A 26,797-nucleotide genomic window follows, 5' to 3' on the forward strand; every position below is an offset into this window, starting at 1 on the left:
TCAGATAGAGCATGCAATTTTAAACAACTTTCTAATTTACCCCTATTATCAATTTTTTCTTCGTTCTCTTGCTTTCTTTATTTGAAAAAGAAGACATTTAAGCTATTTTTTTGGTTCAGGACCATGGAAAGCACTTGTTTATTGGTAGGTGAATTTATCCACCAATCAGCAAGAACAACACAGTGTGTTCACCAAAAATGGGCCGGCATCTAAACTTACAATCTTGCATTTCAAATAAAGATACCAAGAGAATGAAAATAATTTGATAATAGGAGTAAATTAGAAAGTTGCTTAAAATTGCATGCTCTATCTGAATCACGATAGAAAAAAATTGGCTTCAGTGTCCCTTTAAGGAATGAAACCCAAAATGTTTCTTTTGTCATTCAGACAGAGAATACAATTTTACAAAAGTTTCCAGTTTACTTCTATTAACAAATTTGCTTTGTAACCATGATCTTCTCTGTCATCTAGTGCTCTTGCAAAAAGATAACATTCTTGCAAAACTGCTGCCATATAGTGCTCCAGACATGTGTAATCTCCTCTGCTTTTCAACAAAAGATACAAAGAGAACAAAGAACTTTTGATAATAGAAGTGATATAGAAGGTTGTTGCATGCTCTAGCTGACTCATAAAAAAAAGTTGTGTTTCATGTCCCTTTAATATCTTTTATCACCCTCTGTGATACCTTAGCCTATCAATTTATAGGACAATAAGGGCCTGCTCCTGGTCTTCAGACCACTCAGACTGACCTGCTCCCTTACAACTGGTTCTGGGTTATAGATTTAAAACATTCAAAAGCCAAACATATCCGCTCTTGAGTGGCAGCAAGGGCTACAACTGATTTATATATTAATATTATAGAAGATAAGCTAATATACATTTGTAGTACTGTGCAGTAGGACTGTAGGCTATACAAATAATCATTGATTGTCAAAAATAGACAGATAGATAGACAGCTGGCCAACCTTGTTAAAGTGCCATCAAAACAGGAGTCTGTATACAAGGAAATAAGGAAGATAGACTGAATATATCAAGAGCATCATAGTCATCTGCTTACATGTTACAGCTTACAGCTAATGAAGAGCAAGGCATATAAGCATAGAGGTGCAAGTATACTAGCAGCAGAGCTGTCATCTGCTTACATGTTACAGCTTACAGCTAATGAAGAGGAAGGCATATAAGCATAGAGGTGCAAGGATACTAGCTGCAGAGCTGTCATCTGCTTACATGTTACAGCTTACAGCTAATGAAGAGGAAGGCATATAAGCATAGAGGTGCAAGTATACTAGCGGCAGAGCTGTCATCTGCTTACATGTTGCAGCTTACAGCTAATGAAGAGGAAGGCATATAAGCATAGACGTGCAAGGATACTAGCGGCAGAGCTGTCATCTGCTTACATGTTACAGCTTACAGCTAATGAAGAGGAAGGAATATAAGCATAGAGTTGCAAGTATACTAGCGGCAGAGCTGTCATCTGCTTACATGTTACAGCTTACAGCTAATGAAGAGGAATGCATATAAGCATAGAGGTGCAAGTATACTAGCGGCAGAGCTGTCATCTGCTTACATGTTAAAGCTTACAGCTAAAGAAGAGGAAGGCATATAAGCATAGAGGTGCAAGTATACTAGCGGCAGAGCTGTCATCTGCTTACATGTTAGAGCTTACAGCTAAAGAAGAGGAAGGCATATAAGCATAGAGGTGCAAGTATACTAGTGGCAGAGCTGTCATCTGCTTACATGTTACAGCTAATGAAGAGGAAGGCATATAAGCATAGAGGTGCAAGTATACTAGCTGCAGAGCTGTCATCTGCTTACATGTTACAGCTTACAGCTAATGAAGAGAAAGGCATATAAGCATAGAGGTGCAAGTATACTAGCAGCAGAGCTGTCATCTGCTTACATGTTACAGATTACAGCTAATGAAGAGGAAGGCATATAAGCATAGAGGTGTAAGGATACTAGCGGCAGAGCTGTCATCTGCTTACATGTTACAGCTTACAGCTAATGAAGAGCAAGGCATATAAGCATAGAGGTGCAAGGATACTAGCGGCAGAGCTGTCATCTGCTTACATGTTACAGCTTACAGCTAATGAAGAGGAAGGCATATAAGCATAGAGGTGCAAGTATACTAGCGGCAGAGCTGTCATCTGCTTACATGTTACAGCTTACAGCTAATGAAGAGCAAGGCATATAAGCATAGAGGTGAAAGTATACTAGCGGCAGAGCTGTCATCTGCTTACATGTTACAGCTTACAGCTAATGAAGAGGAAGGCATATAAGCATAGAGGTGCAAGTATACTAGCGGCAGGGCTGTCATCTGCTTACATGTTACAGCTTACAGCTAATGAAGAGGAAGGCATATAAGCATAGAGGTGCAAGTATACTAGTGGCAGAGCTGTCATCTGCTTACATGTTACAGCTTACAGCTAATGAAGAGCAAGGCATATAAGCATAGAGGTGCAAGGATACTAGCGGCAGAGCTGTCATCTGCTTACATGTTACAGCTTACAGCTAATGAAGAGCAAGGCATATAAGCATAGAGGTGCAAGTATACTAGTGGCAGAGCTGTCATCTGCTTACATGTTACAGCTTACAGCTAATGAAGAGCAAGGCATATAAGCATAGAGGTGCAAGTATACTAGCGGCAGAGCTGTCATCTTCTTACATGTTACAGCTTACAGCTAATGAAGAGGAAGGCATATAAGCATAGAGGTGCAAGGATACTAGCGGCAGAGCTTTCATCTGCTTACATGTTACAGCTTACAGCTAATGAAGAGGAAGGCATATAAGCATAGAGGTGCAAGTATACTAGCTGCAGAGCTGGTCCAGTAGGGGAAGGAGATGTGTTTTTGTCATATGCAGTATTAATTATTATTTCTATCATTATATTTATTTATAAAGTACCAGCAGATTATGCAAGACTACTGGGAAATTGAATGTACATTACATTTTATCATTACATTACAAGCTTGTCAATCAATTAAGGAAGAGAAATACAAGTTTAGAGCATACAAGGACACATTTACCTTGCCATAATGTGGGGATTTAACAAATAAACCTTGGAAGATGTGAATATATGGATTTAAAGGGACAGTCAACACCAAAATTGTTATTTTTAAAAAAGATAGATAATGCCTTTACTACCCATTCCCCAGCTTTTTATAGCCCACATTGTTATATTAATATACTTTATAAAAGTTAAAACTCTAAACTTCTGCCTGTTTCTGAGCCACTACAGACAGCCTCTTATCACATGCTTTTTTATTTGCTTTTCGCTACAGGAGACTGCTAGTTCATCTGGGCCATATTAGATAACATTGTGCTCATACCCATGGAGTTATTTATGAGTAAGTGGCTAAAATGCAAGTTAATAGATAATATATAAGTAGCCATGTGATCAGGGGGCTGTCAAAGGAGGCTTAGATACAAGGTAATCACAGAGGTTAAAAGTATATTAAAATATCCATGTTCGCTGTGCAAAACTTGGGAATGGGTAATAAAGGGATTATCTATCTTTTGGAGTAGACTGTCCTTTTAATAGGTTTGGAGAACCATAGGTAAGAGCATAAAGGTTTAAAGGGACAGTCTACTTTATTTTTATTATTGTTTAAGCAGATAGATAACACATGTATTACCTGTTCCCCAGCTTTGCATAACCAACATTGTAATATTAAAGGGATATGAAACCAAAAAATGTTCTTTTGTGATTCAGACAGAGCATACAATAAAAAAGTTTCTAATTTATTTCTATTATCCAATTTGCTTCGTTCCCATGATATTCGTTGAAGAGACGCATAGGAAGGCATCTGGACCATTACATGGCAGGAAATAGTGCTGCCATCTAGTGCCCATGCAAATGGATAACATTTTTGAAAAACTGCTGCTATATAATGCTCCAGAAATGGGCTGGCTCTTAAAGGGACATGAAACCCCCCAATTTTTTTTTTTAATGATTTAGAAAGAACATGCAATTTTAAACCACTTTCTAATTTACTTCTATTATCTAATTAGCTTCATTCTCTTGATACCCTTTGCTGAAAAGCATATTTAGATAGGCTCAGTAGCTGCTGATTGGTTTTTGCACATAGATGCCTCATATGATTAGCTCACCCTTGTGCATTGCTATTTCTTCAATAAAGGATATCTAAAAATGAAACAAATTAGATAATAGAAGTAAATCGGAAAGTTGTTTAAAATTGTATTCTCTACCTGAATTATGAAAAAAAATTGGGTTTAGTGTCCCTTTAAGCATACTTCCCTGCTTTTTAAGAAAAGATACCAAAAGAACAAAGAAAAATTCATAATAGAAATAAATTAGAAAGTTGTTTAAAATTGCATGCTCTATCTGAATCATTAAAGAAAAAAAATGGGTTTCATATCCCTTTAATATATTTTCTAACCTCTAAGTTTACCTGTTTCTAAGCCCTGCAAGCTGCCCCTTATCTTAGTGCTTTTTATTAGCTTTTTAAATTTTGCACAACATCCAGGCGTGTTAGTTCATGTGTGACATATATATCCTGTATATATCCCGTGGAGAATTATAATGGTTATACAAGAGTCAGCACTAATTGGCTAAAATGCAAGTTTGTAAAAAGCATTGAGATAGGGGGCAGTATGCAAAGGCTTAGATACAGGTAATCATAGAGATAAAAAGTGTTGTTTTTTTGTATAACAGTTTTTGGTATGCAAAACTGGAGAATGGGAAAGGAATTATCTATATTTTTTAACAATAACAATATTCAAGTAGACTCTCCCTTTAAAGGAAAGTGATCCAATACTATATTAGTACATATTTGTTATAGCCCTTTTGGCTATTGAACTTATACTAGTAGACTGGGACAGTTGAACTCTGTAACTGTGTCATTATACAGTGATTCTCACAATACCTTTAATTCAGAATAACAAAAAATCAACCTATTGTTTTCCCCTTTTCTATAGGATGGACGAATTCCAGAGGTTTTAATATGCAAACGATATGGCTCTCGCATGCCTTTCCAAACTGAGATCCCATCATTGGAAAGCCTGACTAGTGGGTGTATCTCTTCCTTAACGGTGAAATCAGGAGTGTGAGTATCACAGTCATCATATGTCTTTCATTCAGCTACTTATTATTCATACTCCAAGTCCAAAATAATGATATATTTCATACATTTATGTATTCTTGGTTTACATTTGAGCAAGTATGACCAAATCACACGTTTAAGCTATGAAACCTGTTTCATATGAATATTTGGTTATGATTGATTATGATTAATTATTTGGATGTCATAGAAGCATCAATTAAATGATGGCACTTTTTTTAAAATCTCAGTGCCTGCTTTTATTTGTTCATTTACCCTATCCAAAAGAAGGAAATACAGGTAGCCCTCAGTTTATGCCGGGGTTAGGTTCCAGAAGGAATGGTTGTAAATCGAAACCGTTGTAAATTGAAACCCAGTTTATAATGTAAGTCAATGGGAAGTGAGGGAGTTCGGTTCCAAGCCCCTCTCAAATTTGTCATAAGTAACACCTAATACATTATTTTTAAAGCTTTTAAATGAAGACTTTAAATGCTAAACAGCATTATAAACCTAATAAAATAATCACACAACACAGAATATAGAATTAAACTAAGTTAAATGAACAAAAACATTTGCTAAACAGCATTATAAACCTAATAAAAAAATTAAACAACACAGACTTCACTTGCATTTTTCTGCAAACAGTTCTTTCTATGCATTCCAATCTGGACTGATTTATAGACAGGAAGATCTTGTTCCTTTGAAATCTGCTCAATAGCTCAGGTCTAGTTAAACTGATTAATTTCAGCTTGCTTGGCTTTGCTGCAACACAAGCGGACAGCTCCACCTACTGGCTATTTTAATAAATGCACTGCTTCTCAATGCTTTTCAATAGCAGTCACATGACTGGAAAAAAAGGTTGTTATTCTGAAACGGTGTAAATTGAACCGTTGTAAACCGAGGGCCAACTGTACAGATGTTCAGAAATGATAGCAGGCATGACACGAGCAGGCAAATAAAGTCAAGTAGCCTTGATCTGCATGGATTGGAGAAAGCAAAATAATATTCCATCTGAGATAGATGTCTTTCCTGACAGACTCTACAAGAAGGCCAACTCTGGTCATTATTTTACCAGTCCTTTCATTCCTTAGAAGCTTTGTGTTTCTGGGGCGTTATGTGAGAAGGAAAAGTGTGTCAGGAAAGGAGTTAAAGGGACATGAAACCCAAAACTTTTCTTTTGTGATTCAGACAGAGCATACAATTTTTAAAAGTTTCAAGTTTACGTCTATTATTAAATGTGCTTTGTTCTCATGATATTCTGTGTTGAAGAGATACCTATGTAGGTGTGTGGAGCACTACATGTCAGGTAATAGTGCTGCCATCTAGTGCTCTTGTAACTGGATCACATTCTTGCAAAACTGCTGCCGTATAGACTCAGACAGGCTCCTAAGTGGACTTCCCTGCTTTTTAACAAAATATACCAAGAGAATGAAGAAAAATTGATAATAGAAGTAAATTGGAAAGTTATTAAAAATCACCTGCTCTATCTGAATCATGAAAGATTTTTGGGTTTCATATTTCTTAAAAAAATCTTGTCTTGTTTACTAGAAATATGTTTTTGTCTCCACAGCTTGCAACAAACATCTTCCAATTTATAAATTAAACTTTCATTATTCAGATAGGACTTTTAATTTTAATTGACTTTCCAATTTACTTTTATCATCAAATTTGCTTTTTTCTCTTGGTATTCTTACTTTAAACTAAACATAGGTAGGCTCGTATGCTAATTTCTAAGCCTTTGAGGGCTGCCTCTTATCACATGCTTTTTAAATCTCTTTTCAACACAAAGAGACAGAAAGTACACGTGGGCTATATAGATAACACTGTGTTCAGGCACAGGGAGTTATTTAAGATCTAGCACAATACAATGCTAAATTTAAGACAACAGATAATTAACAGTCACAGTCATGTGATCAGGGGGCTGGAAGAAGGTTCCTAGATACAAGGTAATCACAAAGGTAAAAAGTACATTAATATAACAGTGTTGGTTATGCAAAACTGGGGAATGGGTAATAAAGGGATTATCTATCTTTTAAAACAATAACAATTCTATGGTTGACTGTCCCTTTAATAAAGTTTTTCATAATAGTAAAACGGGTGTAACCGCCATTATAGAGGCAAAACTGAAATTTGGTAACTGCCAGCAGAAAGCTAATATTTTATCAAAATGTATTAACTTAGCAACCATATAAGGCCAAAGTGCCTTATTTGCCAATTGGGAGGCATAACAATTAATTAGTGATATGTTTTATTGAGTAGGTGAGTGTTTTATAATTTTCTGTGTGTTTCACCAGTTGTATCAATTGTAAAGGACAATTTTACCTTTTACACCTAGGAAGGAGAGTTGAGCCCATTAACAACTGCATAGAACAAACTGTCAATGTGAACTGAATTATTGGTTTTCAGCTCTCAGAGGCTTGAATGGAAGCTGAAAACATTTCTCCACAGCCAAAGTTTTGCAAATGATAAAAAAATCCACAACTTTGCAAGCTCATGAATTTGACAATTATAGTCCAGCTAAAAAAAATCACTTGAATGTGAACCAGGCCTTCTAAAGGTGGGCTACTAAAATGGTACATCTCTTAAAAATAAAACTTGCAAAGAAAGAATCAATGACACAAACACGTATAACTTAGGGGAAGGGAAACATAACAGAGGCCAGAGTTTAATAAAGCTTAGGGTGTAAGCATTTTTCAGAAAACCTGAGCAAGGGATCATGATCTTAAGTTGAAGGGTGGTAGACTCAGGAGTAATTTGCATAAACACTCCAGAGAAATGATGGTTGATTCATGGAATAAATTTCCTTTAGAGGTTGTAAAGTCATACACTGTGGGGGACTTTAAGAATGCCTTTAATAAGCATAAGGCTATCGCACTAAGTTACACATAAAACATTTGGGCAGGATTGTTGGGCTTATGGTTCTTATCTGCCATCAAAATATATGTTTCTATGCTTAGGACTGTCTGGAAAAAACACAAAGAAACAAATTCTAATAAAGTTAATTTCACCTCCACAGATGGCTGGCATACGCAAAAAAACAATTCAGTGGTGACGTGATTGTCCTGGAAGAACACTGTGAAGTTGAGGAATGTGATTTCAGATCTCTACGACCTTTGAAAATGGTTAGAAAATATTTGCATACAATATTAGTCTGAAATATCCAGTTTAAAGGGACAAAGTGGTTGATCACAATGCTATGTTAACAGCTGCCTTACTAATTGCCAGTCCTGTTTTTCTGATCATAATTCTAGTTCTTGACACTGAATCACAAACTTATGGGTCATTTTTCACTTATTTGGCTCCATTTATCAGTTAGTGGGTGGACGATGTTAAATGTCATGGACCTTGTCTGCCCATCCTCGAAGCAAGTGGGTATTATTCGCAACCCACATTTAACATTGCACAAGCCACAGGCAATCATGCGGAAGCTGCGGCTGTCAATCATCCCAATAGGATCTGATCAGGATGAATGAAATCCGCAACACTTTAATTAGTATTTCAGGCTCGCTCACGCAAGCCAAACATTCTGGATTTCCAAATCTTCTCTCGCAGCTTGATAAATAGAGCCCATTTAATTAAAACATTTAAATGATAAACTCCTAGCAACACTTTTCAAACTATTACTAAGTACCCCAAAAGCTTTCTAATGTAACAACGTTAAATTAAGGCACGCTGACATTACCGACTTCATATTGGATGAAATCAGTAAGTAAGGCAGTTTATACAATTATCCTCTATAGATAAGTAGTTTTGTTAGATTTAGTGCAATTGCTAACTAAGCAGTTTCTTGCTGTAGGGGTGCATTGGAGATTTACAAACCTTATGCAAAACGTACGGCCAGATTACGAGTTTTGCGTTAGAGGCTGTGCTGTGCTAACAAGCAGTTTTTTCTCACCGCTCACTTACCTGCAGCGCTGGTATTACAGGCGTTAAAAGGCAAAAACTGAGCGTAGAGCAAAATTGAGCTCCTTACCGCACTTCAATACCAGCGCTGCTTAAGTAAGAGGTGAGCTGGTCGTACGTGCACATGCACGATTTCCCCTTAGACATCAATGGGGAGAGCCGGCTGAGAAAAAGTCTAACACCTGCCAAAAAGCAGCGTAAATCTCAGTAACGCAGCCCCATTGATTTCTATGGGGAAATAAAATGTATGTTTACACCTAACACCCTAACATGAACCCCGAGTCTAAACACCCCTAATCTTACACTTATTAACCCCTAATCTGCTGCCCCCGACATCGTCGCTACCTTCATTATATTTTTTAACCCCTAATCTACCGCCCTGGACATCGCCGCCACTATAATAAATATATTAACCCCTAAACCGTCGCACTCCTAATGTTATTTAACATTAGTTAAATATTATTAACCCCTAATCTGCCGCCCCCAACGTCGCCGCCACTATACTAAATGTATTAACCCCTAAACCTAAGTCTAACCCTAACACCCCCTAACTTAAATACAATCTAAATAAAAATTAATATTATTACCTAAATAATTCCTATTTAAGACTAAATACTTACCTGCAAAATAAACCCTAAGCTGGCTACAATATAACTAATAGTTACATTGTAGCTAGCTTAGGGTTTATTTTTATTTTACAGGCAAGTTTGTATTTTATTTTAACTAGGTAGAATAGTTACTAAATAGTTATTAACTATTTACTAACTACCTAGCTAAAATAAATACAAAAGTACCTGTAAAATAAAACCCAACCTAAGTTACACTAACACCTGACTCTACACTACAATTACATAAATGACCTAAATTAAATACAATTAAATAAATTAAATACAATTAGCTAAAGTACAAAAAACCCCCACTAAATTACAGAAAATGATAAACAAATTACAAGATATTTAAACTAATTAAAAAAGTCCCCCAAAATAAAAAAAACCCTAGCCTAAACTAAACTATCAATAGCCCTTAAAAGGGCCTTTTGCGGGGCATTGCCCCAAAGTAATCAGCTCTTTTACCTGTAAAAAAAAATACAAACACCCCCCAACAGTAAAACCCACCACCCACACAACAAACCCCCCCCAAATAAAAACCTAACTAAAAAAACCTTAGCTCCCCATTGCCCTGAAAAGGACATTTGGATGGGCATTGCCCTTAAAAGGGCAGTTAGCTCTTTTGCGGCCCAAAGCCCTAACCTAAAAATAAAACCCACCCAATACACCCTTAAAAAAACCTAACACTAACCCCCTGAAGATCGACTTACTGTTCTGAAGACCGGACATCCATCCTCAAGGAAGCGGCAGAAGTCTTCATCCAACCGGGCCGAAGTCCTCAACGAAGCCGGGAAAAGTCTTCATCCAAGCCGGGCAAAGTGGTCCTCCAGACAGGCAGAAGTCTTCATCCAGACAGCATCTTCTATCTTCATCCATCCGACGCGGAGCGGCTCCATCTTCAAGACATCTGACGCGGAGCATCCTCTTCATCCGGAGTCTTCTTACTGAATGAAGGTACCTTTAAGTGACGTCATCCAAGATGGCGTCCCTTAGATTCCGATTGGCTGATAGAATTCTATCAGCCAATCGGAATTAAGGTAGAAAATCAGCCAATAGAATTGAGCTTGCATTCTATTGGCTGTTCCAATCAGCCAATAGAATGCAAGCTCAATCCTATTGGCTGATTGGATCGGCCAATAGTCGTTTTGCGGTAAGTCCAAAGAAGTATGCGGTGCCCCTAAACCTGCAAGACTAGTTATAGCAGAGGTAGTGAAAAAGCAGCGTTAGGACCTGTTAACGCTGCTTTTTCAGCCTAACACACAACTCATAATCTAGCCGAAAGTGTGGACATTGGCTCCATAGAACAGCATAAGATCTGGTGAAGGTGGGAAGATTTCTTGCTGCATTTAACTGAGTGGGCTAGATTTACCGTCTGTCCAGTGTGGGTTATTTTGTGCAATCTTCTACTAGAGAGTCCTCATCTCTCTATTTTGGGCTTCATAAATAAACAAAGCAATTGGTGATAGGAAATGTTTGTCAGTTTATCTGGTTAGCTATCTAATAAAAGTGAGCAGAAATAAAATCTTGTTTTTCATGTAAAATTGTTTTATTCTTTTAAAGGGACCATTATGCAAACATTTTTGGGAAACAGAAGTAATTTTTTGTGTTGCATCTAAAACAGGGATTTTTATCATGCACTATATGTTTGTGTTTTGTAAAACGGATGTTCCTGTACCGAGACGTGTTTTTGTCTTGTTTGTGTTTGAGAGCTGTGTCATTACCTACTAAAAAAGCAGTGGGAGTAAGCTGTAAAGGCACAATTGCCTCTTGGTATGTGCCCTTTAAATGGCAGCACATGTGAATTATTTACATATACAGCAATTATACTGGAATAATTCATAAGAGCAAGTGCTTTTATTGGAAACAAAAAAGACATTCCAGTCATTTTGCATAGACACATTTTTAAAAGCAAAAATTCAGGATTTCAGGAGTAAGGAGTGCTGAGTCAGTTTAAAGGGATAATAAGCATCTGGTATAGATATTTCTGTTGTCTTGGTATTTGGTATACTTCTGTTGTCAGCCAAACTCCACCCACTATTTGCCTTATTTGGATTCGCTAAGGCTAGCCAGGGTCATTGTGTTAGTAATAATTACTATTGAGGTGACAGAAGCAATTTGTTAGTAGCTTGCAGGACAATGAACCTTTAATTCGTATTCATTACAGTTTGACAGTTATGGTGTGTATAAACTGTGCCATGACCTGTGCTTCTGTCCCTACATACAATACCTTAAGCCATTTGTCCATTGGGATAATGTATGACCACATAGTGCTCTGTCTAACTCTCATTGGACATGCATGAGAGGTACATTATACCTTACACTCATCCGTATGCAACTGACACCAAAGTAACAGCAACGGCACCAGAGGAAAGACAGAACACGCAGGTGATGTCTTGTGTAGTGTATATGGATACATGACCAATGTGCAACTTATTGATTCACTTCAAGTTTTGTCACTAAATATGGCAAACTGTTTCTTCTATAACCTTTACTTAAAGGGACACTGAATCCAATTTTTTTCTTTCAAGATTTAGATAGAGTATGCAATTTTAGGCAACTTTCTATCTTTATTTGAAAAGCAAGAATGTAATTTTAAATGCCAGCCCATTTTTTGTGAACAACCTGGGTTGTTCTTGCTGATTGGGGGATTAATTTAACCGACCAATAAAACAAGTGCTGTCCAGTGTACTGAACCAAAAAATAGCTTAGATGCCTTTTTCAATAAAGATAGCAAGAGAACGAAGAAAAATTGATAATAGGAGTAAATTAGAAAGTTACTTAAAATTGCATGCTCTATCTGAATCATGACAGAAAAAAATTGGTTCAGTGTCCCTTTAATTATATGTAAAGTTATCATCAAACCTAATATTGTAGCAGTTTCAGCGTTGTGCAATGCATATTTTATAGTTTAAGTATCACTTTATATTTAACTATAAATACTTATCTATAAAACAAATGGTCAACATCAACTAATTAAGTAAAAGTTAAACTGCCTGCAGATCTAGGAAACAATGTAAAGCAACAATTACATTATTTGTTCACTTTTTATGTGTTTTGTTTTATTGATGAACCCAATGGATGTAATTAGAATGCGATTAGGCGCATCGTAAAATTTAATTATAAAAACTGAGCTATCAATGACTTGACTTTTCCATGGGGATATGTAAGCATTAAATCGTGAACTACTGATACATAGTCCTATTGCATCTTGTATGTTACAGGGCATAGAAAGAATTAAATGTGTTTTTAATCAAATCCACTTCATTTCACATGTATATCTTAGGTTGTGGTTTGTTCATTTTATTGCTTTCTGCCTCTGAAGGCTACATTAAAGCTAGAGAAAGCAATCTGCTTGGTCACTGAAGTGGAGTATCTATTTCTGGGCTGATAAATGTCAGAAGTTAAAGACCTTATGGCAAGTCAGATAGCCTCAGGTGAACTCAGATACACAGCGTATTATAAAAAGAGGTAATATATAGAAGACATAAGCGAATTAGGTATTAATAGGGGGCCGTGTAAGATCTGTATTGAGAGAGCAGAGGCTGTGCATGAGCTCATTATGGAGAGAGCAGGGGCAGTGAGAGCTGTGTATAGAAAGAGCTGGGCAGTGTGAGCTGTGTATAGAAAGAGCTAGGCAGTGTGAGCTGTGTGTAGAAAGATCTGGGCAGTGTGAGCTGTGTATAGAAAGAGCTAGGCAGTGTGAGCTGTGTATAGAAAGATCTGGGCAGTGAGAGCTGTTTATAGAAAGAGCTGGGCAGTGTGAGCTGTGTATAGAAAGAGCTAGGCAGTGTGATCTGTGTATTGAAAGAGCTAGGCAGTGTGAGCTGTGTATAGAAAGAGCAGGGCAGTGTGAGCTGTGTATAGAAAGATCTGGGCAGTGTGAGCTGTGTATAGAAAGAGCTAGGCAGTGTGAGCTGTGTAGAAAGAGCTAGGCAGTGTGAGCTGTGTATAGAAAGATCTGGGCAGTGAGAGCTCTGTATAGAAAGAGCTGGGCAGTGAGAGCTGTGTATAGAAAGAGCTGGGCAGTGTGAGCTGTGTATAGAAAGAGCTGGGCAGTGAGAGCTGTGTATAGAAAGAGCTGGGCAGTGTGAGCTGTGTATAGAAAGAGCTGGGCAGTAAGAGCTGTGTATAGAAAGAGCTGGGCAGTGAGAACTGTGTATAGAAAGAGCTGGGCAGTGAGAGCACTGTATAGAAAGAGCTGGGCACTGAGAGCTCTTTATGGAGAGAGCAGGAGCAGTGAGAGCTGTGTATAGAAAGAGCTGAGCAGTGTGAGCTGTGTATAGAAAGAGCTAGGCAGTGTGAGCTGTGTATAGAAAGAGCTAGGCAGTGTGAGCTGTGTGTAGAAAGATCTGGGCAGTGTGAGCTGTGTATAGAAAGAGCTAGGCAGTGTGAGCTGTGTATAGAAAGATCTGGGCAGTGAGAGCTGTTTATAGAAAGAGCTGGGCAGTGTGAGCTGAGTATAGAAAGAGCTAGGCAGTGTGAGCTGTGTATAGAAAGAGCTAGGCAGTGTGAGCTGTGTATAGAAAGAGCAGGGCAGTGTGAGCTGTGTATAGAAAGATCTGGGCAGTGTGAGCTGTGTATAGAAAGAGCTAGGCAGTGTGAGCTGTGTATAGAAAGAGCTAGGCAGTGTGAGCTGTGTATAGAAAGATCTGGGCAGTGAGAGCTCTGTATAGAAAGAGCTGGGCAGTGAGAGCTGTGTATAGAAAGAGCTGGGCAATGTGAGCTGTGTATAGAAAGAGCTGGGCAGTGAGAGCTGTGTATAGAAAGAGCTGGGCAGTGAGAGCTGTGTATAGAAAGAGCTGGGCAGTGTGAGCTGTGTATAGAAAGAGCTGGGCAGTAAGAGCTGTGTATAGAAAGAGCTGGGCAGTGAGAACTGTGTATAGAAAGAGCTGGGCAGTGAGAGCACTGTATAGAAAGAGCTGGGCAGTGAGAGCTCTTTATGGAGAGAGCAGGGGCAGTGAGAGCTGTGTATAGAAAGAGCTGAGCAGTGTGAGCTGTGTATAGAAAGAGCTGAGCAGTGTGAGCTGTGTATAGAAAGAGCTGGGCAGTGTGAGCTGTGTATAGAAAGAGCTGGGCAGTGAGAGCTGTGTATAGAAAGAGCTGGGCAGTGAGAGCTGTGTATAGAAAGAGATGGGGAATGTGAGCTGTGTATAGAAAGAACTAGGCAGTGTGAGCTGTGTATAGAAAGAGTTGGGTAGTGTGAGCTGTGTATAGAAAGAGCTGGGCAGTGAGAGCTGCGTATAGAAAGAGCTGGGCAGTGAGAGCTGTGTATAGAAAGAGCTGGGCAGTGTGAGCTGTGTATAGAAAGAGCTAGGCAGTGAGAGCTCTGTATAGAAAGAGCTGGGCAGTGTGAGCTGTGTATAGAAAGAACTGGGCAGTGTGAGCTGTGTATAGAAAGAGCTAGGCAGTGTGAGCTGTGTATAGAAAGAGCTAGGCAGTGAGAGCTCTGTATAGAAAGAGCTGGGCAGTGAGAGATGTGTATAGAAAGAGCTGGGCAGTGAGAGTTCTGTATAGAAAGAGCTTGGCAGTGTGAGCTCTGTATAGAAAGAGCAGGGCAGTGTGAGCTGTGTATAGAAAGAGCTTGGCAGTGTGAGCTCTGTATAGAAAGAGCAGGGCAGTGTGAGCTGTGTATAGAAAGAGCTGGGCAGTGAGAGCTGTGTATAGAAAGAGCAGGGCAGTGAGAGCTGTGTATAGAAAGAGCTGGGCAGTGTGAGCTGTGTATAGAAAGAGCTGGGCAGTGTGAGCTCTGTATAGAAAGAGCAGGGCAGTGTGAGCTGTGTATAGAAAGAGCTGGGCAGTGAGAGCTCTGTATAGAAAGAGCAGGGCAGTGAGAGCTGTGTATAGAAAGAGCTGGGTAGTGTGAGCTCTGTATAGAAAGAGCTGGGTAGTGTGAGCTGTGTATAGAAAGAGCTGGGCAGTGAGAGCTGTGTATAGAAAGAGCTGGGCAGTGAGAGCTGTGTATAGAAAGAGCTTGGCAGTGTGAGCTCTGTATAGAAAGAGCAGGGCAGTGAGAGCTCTGTATAGAAAGAGCTGGGCAGTGAGAGCTGTGTATAGAAAGAGCAGGTCAGTGAGAGCTGTGTATAGAAAGAGCTGGGCAGTGAGAGCTGTGTATAGAAAGAGCTGGGCAGTGAGAGCTGTGTATAGAAAGAGCTGGGCAGTGAGAACTCTGTATAGAAAGAGCTGGGCAGTGAGAGCTGTGTATAGAAAGAGCTGGGCAGTGAGAGCTGTATATAGAAAGAGCTGGGCAGTGTGAGCTGTGTATAGAAAGAGCTTGGCAGTGTGAGCTCTGTATAGAAAGAGCAGGGCAGTGAGAGTTCTGTATAGAAAGAGCTGGGCAGTGAGAGCTGTGTATAGAAAGAGCAGGTCAGTGAGAGCTGTGTATAGAAAGAGCTGGGCAGTGTGAGCTGTTTATAGAAAGAGCTGGGCAGTTTGAGCTCTGTATAGAAAGAGCTGGGCAGTGAGAGCTGTGTATAGAAAGAGCAGGTCAGTGAGAGCTGTGTATAGAAAGAGCTGGGCAGTGTGAGCTGTGTATAGAAAGAGCTGGGCAGTGTGAGCTCTGTATAGAAAGAGCAGGGCAGTGAGAGCTGTGTATAGAAAGAGCTGGGCAGTGTGAGCTGTGTATAGAAAGAGCTAGGCAGTGTGAGCTGTGTATAGAAAGAGCTAGGCAGTGTGAGCTGTGTATAGAAAGAGCAGGGCAGTGTGAGCTGTGTATAGAAAGATCTGGGCAGTGTGAGCTGTGTATAGAAAGAGCTAGGCAGTGTGAGCTCTGTATAGAAAGAGCTGGGCAGTGAGAGCTGTGTATAGAAAGAGCAGGTCAGTGAGAGCTGTGTATAGAAAGAGCTGGGCAGTGTGAGCTGTGTATAGAAAGAGCTGGGCAGTGTGAGCTCTGTATAGAAAGATCTGGGCAGTGAGAGCTGTTTATAGAAAGAGCTGGGCAGTGTGAGCTGTGTATAGAAAGAGCTAGGCAGTGTGAGCTGTGTATAGAAAGAGCTAGGCAGTGTGAGCTGTGTATAGAAAGAGCAGGGCAGTGTGAGCTGTGTATAGAAAGATCTGGGCAGTGTGAGCTGTGTATAGAAAGAGCTAGGCAGTGTGAGCTCTGTATAGAAAGAGCTGGGCAGTGTGAGCTGTGTATAGAAAGAGCTGGGTAGTGAGAGCTCTGTATAGAAAGATTTGGGCAGTGAGAACTCTGTATAGAAAGAGCTGGGCAGTGAGAGCTCTGTATAGAAAGAGCTGGGCAGTGAGAGCTGTATAAAAAGAGCTGGGCAGTGAGAGCTGTGTATAGAAAGAGCTTGGCATTGGCAGTGTGAGCTGTGTATAGAAAGAGCTGGGCAGTGAGAGCTGTGTATAGAAAGAGCTAGTGAGAGCTCTGTATAGAAAGAGCTAGTGAGAGCTCTGTGTAGAAAGATATGGGCAGTGTGAGCTCTGTATAGAAAGAGCTGGGCAGTGAGAGCTCTGTATAGAAAGAGCTGGGCAGTGTGAGCTGTGTATAGAAAGAGCTGGGCAGTGAGAGCTGTGTATAGAAAGAGCTGGGCAGTGTGAGCTGTGTATAGAAAGAGCTAGGCAGTGAGAGCTGTGTATAGAAAGAGCTGGGCAGTGAGAGCTGTGTATAGAAAGAGCTGGGCAGTGAGAGCTGTGTATAGAAAGAGCTGGGCAGTGAGAGCTGTGTATAGAAAGAGCTGGGCAGTGTGAGCTGTGTATGGAAAGAGCTGGGCAGTGAGAGCTGTGTATAAAAAGAGCTGGGCAGTGAGAGCTGTGTATAGAAATAGCTTGGCAGTGTGAGCTGTGTATAGAAAGAGATGGGCAGTGAGAGCTGTGTATGGAAAGAGCTGGGCAGTGAGAGCTGTGTATAGAAAGAGCAGGGCAGTGAGAGCTGTGTATAGAAAGAGATGGGCAGTGAGAGCTGTGTATGGAAAGAGATGGGCAGTGAGAGCTGTGTATGGAAAGAGCTGGGCAGTGTGAGCTGTGTATAGAAAGAGCAGGGCAGTGTGAGCTGTGTATAGAAAGAGCTGGGCAGTGTGAGCTGTGTATAGAAAGAGCTGGGCAGTGAGAGCTGTGTATAGAAAGAGCTGGGCAGAGTATGTGCTGTTTATGGAGAGAGCAGGGGCAGTGTATGAGCTGTTTATGGAGAGAGCAGGGGCAGTGTATGAGCTGTTTATGGAGAGAGTTTATGGGGAGAGCAGGGGCAGTGAGAGCTCTGTATAGAAAGAGCTGGGCAGTGAGAGCTGTGTATAGAAAGAGCTGGGCAGTGAGAGCTGTGTATAGAAAGAGCTGGGCAGTGAGAGCTGTTTATAGAAAGAGCTGGGCAGTGTGAGCTGTGTATAGAAAGTGCTGGGCAGTGAGAGCTGTTTATAGAAAGAGGTGGGCAATGTGAGCTGTGTATAGAAAGAGCTGGGCAGTGTGAGCTGTGTATAGAAAGAGCTGGGCAGTGAGAGCTGTTTATAGAAAGAGCTGGGCAGTGTGAGCTGTGTATAGAAAGAGCTGGGCAGTGAGAGCTGTGTATAGAAAGAGCTGGGCAGTGAGAGCTGTGTATAGAAAGTGCTGGGCAGTGTGAGCTGTGTATAGAAAGAGCTGGGCAGTGAGAGCTCTGTATAGAAAGACCTGGGCAGTGTATGAGCTGTTTATGGGGAGAGCAGGCGCAGTGTATGATCTGTTTATGGAGAGAGCAGGGGCAGTGTATGAGCTATTTATGGAGAGAGCAGGGGCAGTGTATGAGCTATTTATTTGTTACACATCATTTAAGTGCCATATTATGGGGAGAGCAAGGGCAGCGTATGAGCTGTTTATGGAGAGAGCAGGGGCAGTGTATAAACTATTTATGGAGAGAGCAGGGGCAGTGTATGAGCTATTTATGGAGAGAGCAGGGGGAGTGTATGAGCTATTTATGGAGAGAGCAGGGGCAGTGTATGAGCTGTTTATGGAGAGAGCAGGGGCAGTGCATGAGCTATTTATGGAGAGAGCAGGGGCAGTGTATGAGCTATTTATGGAGAGAGCAGGGGGAGTGTATGAGCTATTTATGGAGAGAGCAGGGGCAGTGTATGAGCTGTTTATGGGGAGAGCAGGCACAGTGTATGATCTGTTTATGGAGAGAGCAGGCGCAGTGCATGAGCTATTTATGGAGAGAGCAGGGGCAGTGTATGAGCTATTTATGGAGAGAGCAGGGGCAGTGTATGAGCTATTTATTTGTTACACATCATTTAAGTGCCATATTAATGTTATTTACAATAAACTTTCAAATAGTTTTAGTAAAACACACACAACATAAAAACTGGATGTTCTGCAACAAAATATTTAGTAAAATAAATTGTATTTCCTTTTTTAAGCCATTATATAAGTGTGTATACAGATGGAAAGTGTACTTATGATCCTTCCTAGCTGCATTTGGCACCATGAAAGTGATTATATTTAAACATTTTATGCACATGATTGCTTGTGATAATCAGCATTTAACGCCATGGTTTCAGCATTGGATACAAAGCCTAATTATGTGGAAGGAACACATTTCTGATTATATTTCTCATTTATTTCAGGGAGGATTAAAAGTGCAGAAGCCTAGTGATCCGAAGGTAAGTACCCAGATTGCCACAGTAACATCACTGGTTACTTTATTTTGCAGTACTTCCATCTTTACCCTAGAACGCTAATTAGCACTGAATGCAGCTTAGATACACTTTACCTTTACAGATAATTCTGTACCAGAAACCACATTTTAAAGGATGGTCAAAAGAGCTCACTGAACATGCGTACAGCCTGAAATCGTTGCTTTGTGATGGTGAAGATCAAGATATTGGATCAATACGAGTTATTGGTGGCATGTGAGTATATTTTTATTAACTCTTTTATGATTTGAATAATCCTAACTATCGGCTAGATTACGAGTTGTGCGTTAGGTTTAAAAAGCAGCATTAAGAGGTTCTAACGCTGCTTTTTAGCGCCCGCTGGTATTACGAGTCTTGCAGGTACAGGTGTACCGCTCACTTTTTGGCCAGACTTGGAAATACCGCAACTCCACTTACGTAAATTGCGTATCCTCTTTTTTCAATGGGACTTGCATAGCGCCGGTATTACGAGTCTGACAAAAAGTGAGCGGTAGACCCTCTCCTGTCAAGACTGGTACCCCATTTTAAAGTCAGTAGTTAAGAGTTTTACACTACAACGCCGTATTATTATTATTATTATCGGTTATTTCTAGAGCGCCAACAGATTCCGCAGCGCTATAAACAAAGGCGGAGTACAACAAAACAATTATAGGGATCAAATGGGTAGAGGGCCCTGCCAAGAGTTGCACTGTTGTAGCCAGCTCTTAAGAAGGTGATCTACAAACAGCTGGACTCTTAGGCTTACATGCTAAGGGGGTTTAGGGGATAGTAATGGAGGAGAGGAACTGGTATAAAGAAAGGTTAGCATAGGTTGTATGCATCCCTGAACAGTAGAGTCTTTAGGGAGCACTTGAAGCTTTTAAAACTAGAAGAGAGTCTTGTGGAGCGAGGCAGAGAGTTCCACAAGATGGGAGCCAGTCTGGAGAAGTCCTGTAAACGGAGTGTGATGAGGTGACAAGAGAGGAGGAGAGTAGGAGGTCATGAGCAGAGCGAAGGGGACGGGAGGGAGAGTATCTGGATACAAGGTCTGAGATATAGGGGGGAGCAGTGCAGTTGAGGGCTTTGTATGTCAGAATGAGAATTTTGTGTTGTAAAGGAGCTAGGCGGCAGGTGGGGAGACCAGAGAGGACAGAGTTGCAGTTATCGAGGCGGGAAAGAATGAGAGAGTGGATTAAAATCTTAGTTGTGTCTTGTGTAAGGAAGTGTCTAATTTTAGAGATCTTTTTAAGGTGGAAGCGGCAGGCTTTAGCCAAGGACTAAATGTGAGTAGTGAAAGAAAGATCTGAGTCAAATGTGACCCCGAGACATCGGGCATGCGGGGTAGGGGTAATGATGGAGTTGTCGACAGTTATAGAGAGATTGGGGGTGGAGAGTTTTGAAGAAGGGGGAAAATAAGGAGCTCAGTTTTGGAGAGATTTAGCTTGAGGTAGTGAGAGGACATCCAGTTAGAGATGTGAGAAAGACAGTTAGTGACACGGGTTAGCAAGGAAGGAGATAGGTCTGGTGCAGAAAAGTAGATTTGGGTGTCGTCGGCATACAAATGATATTGTAAACCGTGGGACTTTATTAGGGAACCTAGTGATGACGTGTAGATTGAGAAGAGAAGGGGACCGAGGACAGAGCCTTGCGGAACTCCGACAAAAAGAAAGTGGTTACGGGGCAGAGGAGGCCCCAGAGAAGGCTGCACTAAAGGTATGGTTTGACAGGTAGGAAGAGAGCCACGAGAGGGCTGTGTCACAGATATCTAAGGATTGGAGGGTTTTGAGCAAAAGAGAGTGGTCAACAGTGTCAAAGGCTGCGTACAGATCAAGGAGGATAAGCAGAGAGAAGTGGCCTTTTGATTTGGCTGTAAGTAGGTCTTTGATAACCTTAACAATTGCTGTCTCTGTGGAGTGATGGGGACAAAATGCAGATTGCAGTGGGTCAAGGATGGAGTTTATTGTAAGGAAATGGGATAGGCGTGCATAAACTAGTTTTTCGAGAAGCTTTGATGCAAGAGGGAGGAGGGAAATAGGGCGGTAGTTGGATGGGGAGGTAGGATCAAGGGAAGGTTTTTTGAGGATAGGTGTGACCAGTGCATGTTTCAGCGATGAGGGAAATATACCGGTGCTGAGGGAGAGGTTGAAAGTGTGTGTGAGTATAGGGGTGAGGGTTGTAGAGAGGGAGGGGAGTAGCTGTGAGGGGATAGGGTCAAGGGGACAGGTAGTGAGGTGAGAGCGCAGTATAAGTGCCAAAACTTCTTCCTCAGTGACAGGGGAGAATGAGCTAAGTTTAAGGTTATGTGGGTTGTGGTTGATTGAGAGCATTTGAGGGGGTGAGAGAAAGGAATTATGCTGAGAGCTGATTTAATTTCTGATGGAGTCGATTTTGTTATTGAAGTGGCTGGCAAAGTCTTGAGCTGACAGATAAGTTGTATTAGGAGGTGGGGGAGGGCGGAGAAGGGTATTGAAAGTGGAGAACAAACGTTTTGGGATTGAAGAAAGATTAGAGATAAGAGTAGAGAATTAAGGTTGCTTATGGAAATTAAGGGCAGAATAGTAGGAGTTCAAGATAAATTTGTAATGTTGAAAATCTGCTGAACTCCTAGATTTTCTCCAGTGCCACTCAGCAGTACGGGAACATCTGCATAGGTATTGTGTCAGAGGAGTATGCCAGGGCTGAGGATGAGTGTTTGATTTCCGAGCTATGGTAAGAGGGGCGAGATTGTCAAGGACGGATGTAAGGGTGGAGTTATAGTGGCAGATTGGTCAGGGCAGGAAAAGGAGGAGAAGGATGAGAGGAGAGGTTTGAGGGAATTAGAAAGCTGTTGTTGATCTAATGACATAATGCTTCTGTGAAGTTTGGTGTGAGGAGCAGGAGGAGGGAGAGTTGTAGGGAGGGATGATATGTTGCAAGTAAGGAGATGGTGGTCAGAAAGAGGAAAGGGGGAGTTTGTGAAGTTTGAGAGAGTGCATCGATAGCTAAAGATCAGGTCAAAAGAGTGACCATAGCATAAAACTCTTAACTAAAGTGCTAAAAAGTACACTAACACCCATAAACTACCTATTAACCCCTAAACCGAGGCCCTCCCACATCACAAACACTAAAATAAAATTTTTAACCCCTAATCTGCCGAACCGGACATCGCCGCCACTATATAATAAACATATTAACCCCTAAACCACCTCACTCCCGCCTCGCAAACATTAGTTAAATAAATATTAATCCCTAATCTGCCATCCCTAACACCTACCTACATTTATTAACCCCTAATCTGCCGCCCCCAACATCACCGCCACTATACTAAAGTTATTAACCCCTAAATCTAAGTCTAACCCTAACCCCAACACCACCTAACTTAAATATAATTAAAATAAATCTAAATAAAAATTCCCATCATTAACTAAATAATTCCTATTTAAAACTAGATACTTACCTATAAAATAAACCCTAAGCTAGCTACAATATAACTAATAGTTACATTGTAGCTAGTATTTATTTTAACTAGGTAGAATAGTTATTAAATAGTTATTAACTATTTAATAACTACCTAGCTAAAATAAATACAAAGTTACCTGTAAAATGAAACCTAACCCAAGTTACAATTACACCTAACACTACACTATAATTAAATTATTTCCCTAAATTAAATACAATTAAATACAATTAAATAAAATTTTCTAGAGTACAAAAAAACAAACACTAAATTACAGAAAATAATAAACAAATTACAAGATTTTTAAACTAATTACACCTAATCTAATCCCCCTAACAAAATAAAAAAAGCCCCCCAAAATAAAAAAAAAGCCCTACCCTACACTAAATTACAAATAGCCCTTAAAAGGGCCTTTTGCGGGGCATTGCCCCAAAGTAATCAGCTCTTTTACCTGTAAAAAAAATTGCAAATCCCCCCCAACATTAAAACCCACCACCCACACAACCAACCCTACTCTAAAACCCACCCAATACCCCCTTAAAAAAACACTAACCCCTTGAAGATCACCTTACCGGGAGAAGTCTTCATCCAACCGACCGAAGTCCTCAACGAAGCCGGGAGAAGTCTTCATCCAAGCCGGGCAAAGTGGTCCTCCAGACGGGCAGACGTCTTCTTCCAGACGGAATCTTCTATCTTCATCCATCCGGCGCAGAGCGGGTCCATCTTCAAGACATCCGACGCGGAGCATCCTCTTCATCCAACGGCTAAGACTGAATGAAGGTTCCTTTAAATGACATCATCCAAGATGGCGTCCCTTCAATTCCGATTGGCTGATAGAATTCTATCAGCCAATCGGAATTAAGGTAGAAAAAATCCTATTGGCTGATGCAATCAGCCAATAGGATTGAGCTTGCATTCTATTGGCTGATTGGAACAGCCAATAGAATGTCAGCTCAATCCTATTGGCTGATTGCATCAGCCAATAGGATTTAACTTCAATCCTATTGGCTGATTGCATCAGCCAATAGGATTTTTTCTACCTTAATTCCGATTGGCTGATAGAATTCTATCAGCCAATCGGAATTGAAGGGACGCCATCATGGATGACGTCATTTAAAGGAACCTTCATTCAGTCTTAGCCGTCGGATGAAGAGGATGCTCCACGTCGGATGTCTTGAAGATGGACCCTCTTCGCGCCGGATGGATGAAGATAGAAGATGCCGTCTAGATGAAGACTTCTGCCCGTCTGGAGGACCACTTCGCCCGGCTTGGATGAAGACTTCTCCCGGCTTCGTTGAGGACTTCGGCCCGGCTGGATGAAGACTTCTCCTGGTAAGGTGATCTTCAAGGGGTTAGTGTTAGGTTTTTTTAAGGGGGTATTGGGTGGGTTTTAGAGTAGGGTTGGTTGTGTGGGTGGTGGGTTTTAATGTTGGGGGGGATTTTTAATTTTCTTTACAGGTAAAAGAGCTGATTACTTTTGGGCAATGCCCTACCAAAGGCCCTTTTAAGGGCTATTTGTAATTTAGTGTAGGGTAGGGCTTTTTTTATTTGGGGGGGGGCTTTTTTATTTTGTTAGGGGGATTAGATTAGGTGTAATTAGTTTAAAAATCTTGTAATTTTGTTTATTATTTTCTGTAATTTAGTGGGGGGGGTTTGTACTTTAGATAATTTTATTTAATTGTTTTTAATTGTATTTAATTTAGGGAAATAATTTAATTATAGTGTAGTGTTAGGTGTAATTGTAATTGAGGTTAGGTTTTATTTTACAGGTAACTTTGTATTTATTTTAGCTAGGTAGTTATTAAATAGTTAATAACTATTTAATAACTATTCTACCTAGTTAAAATAAATACAAACTTGCCTGTAAAATAAAAATAAACCCTAAGCTAGCTACAATGTAACTATTAGTTATATTGTAGCTAGCTTAGGGTTTATTTTATAGGGAAGTATTTAGTTTTAAATAGGAATTATTTAGTTAATGATAATAAATTTTATTTAGATTTCTTTTAATTATATTTAAGTTAGATGGTGTTAGGTTTAGGGGGTAAGACTTAGGTTTAGGGGTTAATACATTTAGTATAGTGGCGGTGACGTTGAGGCGATTAGGGGTTAATAAATGTAGGTAGGTGGCGGCGATGTTAGGGCCAGCAGATTAGGGGTTAATAATATTTAACTAATGTTTGCGAGGCAGGAGTGCGGTGGTTTAGAGATTAATATGTTTATTATAGTGGCGGCAACGTTGGGGGCGGCAGATTAGGGGTTAATAAGTGTAGGTAGGTGGTGGCGACATTGGGGGCGGCAGAGTAGGGGTTAATAAATATAATGTAGGGTTCGGCGATGTTGGGGGTAGCAGATTAGGGGTTCATAAGTATAATGTAGGTGGCGGCGGTGTCCAGAGTGGTAGATTAGGGGTTAATAATTATAATGTAGGTGTCGGCATTGTCGGGGGCGGCAGATTAGGGGTTAATAAGCGTAAGATTAGGGGTGTTTAGACTCGGTGTTCATGTTAGGGTGTTAGGTGTAGACATAAAATGTATTTCCCCATAGGAATCAATGGGGCTGCGTTAAGGAGCTTTACGCTGCTTTTTTGCAGGTTTTTTTCAGCCGACTCACCCCGTTGATTCCTATGGGGAAATCGTGCACGAGCACGTTACACCAGCTCACTGCTAATGTAAAATGCAAAATTTTGCTCAACGCTCACTTCTTGTGTGGTTTGTAAAAACCCGTAATACCAGCGCTGTCTGTAAGTGAGCAGTGAGCATAAACTGCTCGTTAGCACCGCATAGCCTCTAATGCAAAACTCGTAATCTAGGTGTATATTAGAATATTATATACTAACAAAAATAGCATCTTTATATTTTACATAGCCTAAATATTTTGATAATTCAGAATAGTTTTCATCAGTGGTGTATGTAGGTTTCCAGAATTGTCCTACCCTCACCAATTTTCTTTTATATTAACCTTATTTATGTTTGTCACAACTGAGAAGATGCTTATTAACTACCATCTGATAGTTATAACAAGCAGAAAAATTAAACCTCCTTTGTGTAATAAGCACACACCAATACGTTGTTAGCCCTCAGTAATATAAATTATGCAGGAATATAATTTCCATATTACCAGTAACACAAACAGAGCAATTACGCACATAAACCTGACAGGAGTCCACTAATTCTTCGTGTGCTAACCCAATATGAGTTATATTAAGGTACTTTGTGTATTTATTAAATATAAAACATTGAAAAATATTAATAATTAATGTAAATAATTATTATATAAAATGATATTGATCCATAGAATATATATATATATATATATATATATACATATATATATATATATATAGTATCTGTAATAATTATTTATTATTATTAATATTTTTTAATATTTTACATAACTTGCCTTAAGATAACTCATTCTTCATGTGCTCTAACCTAACACCACAATAGACCTAAAGAGTGAAACCGGAAGCATGTTTCACATATTTTACATTCCAATGTTCTTCACATAAAAAAAATGTACTTTTTATTAATAAATATATATTTCTATATACATCTAATAATGTTAATGTATCTATACCTATATATCTATAAGAATAAATACAGGTATAGGCATAACAAATTAAATTTGTGTGTGAAGAACATTGGAATGTTAAATATTTACAGTAAATACACAGTAAAACACATTATTAAATACTATTATAGAATTACCCACTCAGACCAGTGATATTGTGATTGGCACACGGTGCATTGATGAATCCTTCATGAAGTCAATACCTTAAATAAGGTAGTAGTCTCACCCACATATAGACAGCACCACACACACACATCAATTATTTAATCCTCATATTGCCCATATTGCCAGTGCCCATATAGCAAGTGACTTTACCTACATATAGCAAGTACCCCTTACAGAACAATATTTTGACCTTATATTGGCAGTGATAAGTGTGGCAAACAGCAGAGATGTTATCCCAATATTGCTATTACCAGTGACGTGCAGTGACATCAGAGGCTGGTGAGGCAGTGGCTAGGATACGCCTTCATTCTTTAGATATCCTTTGTTGAAGAAATAGCAATGCACATGGGTGAGCCAATCACATGAGGTATCTATGTGCAGCCACCAATCAGCAGCTACTGGGCATATTTAGATATGATTTTCAACAAAGGATATCAAAAGAATGAAGACAATTAGATAGTAGATGTAAATTGGAAA

General features: G+C 39.9%; 1 protein-coding gene across 1 annotated transcript in view; it reads left to right on the plus strand.

Moving 5' to 3' along the window:
• CRYBG3 (crystallin beta-gamma domain containing 3) overlaps positions 1-26,797 on the plus strand; it is a 362,092-nt gene that overhangs the window by 231,750 nt on the left and 103,545 nt on the right. Inside the window, exons 8-11 of the mRNA XM_053706046.1 lie at positions 4,939-5,066; positions 8,077-8,182; positions 19,099-19,134; positions 19,253-19,383. Of these exons, the coding sequence (XP_053562021.1) occupies positions 4,939-5,066; positions 8,077-8,182; positions 19,099-19,134; positions 19,253-19,383 (401 nt within the window). The remainder of the gene's footprint in view (positions 1-4,938; positions 5,067-8,076; positions 8,183-19,098; positions 19,135-19,252; positions 19,384-26,797) is intronic.

This window comes from Bombina bombina, chromosome 3 (assembly GCF_027579735.1).
Source record: "Bombina bombina isolate aBomBom1 chromosome 3, aBomBom1.pri, whole genome shotgun sequence".
In the NCBI taxonomy this organism is placed as follows: domain Eukaryota; kingdom Metazoa; phylum Chordata; class Amphibia; order Anura; family Bombinatoridae; genus Bombina; species Bombina bombina.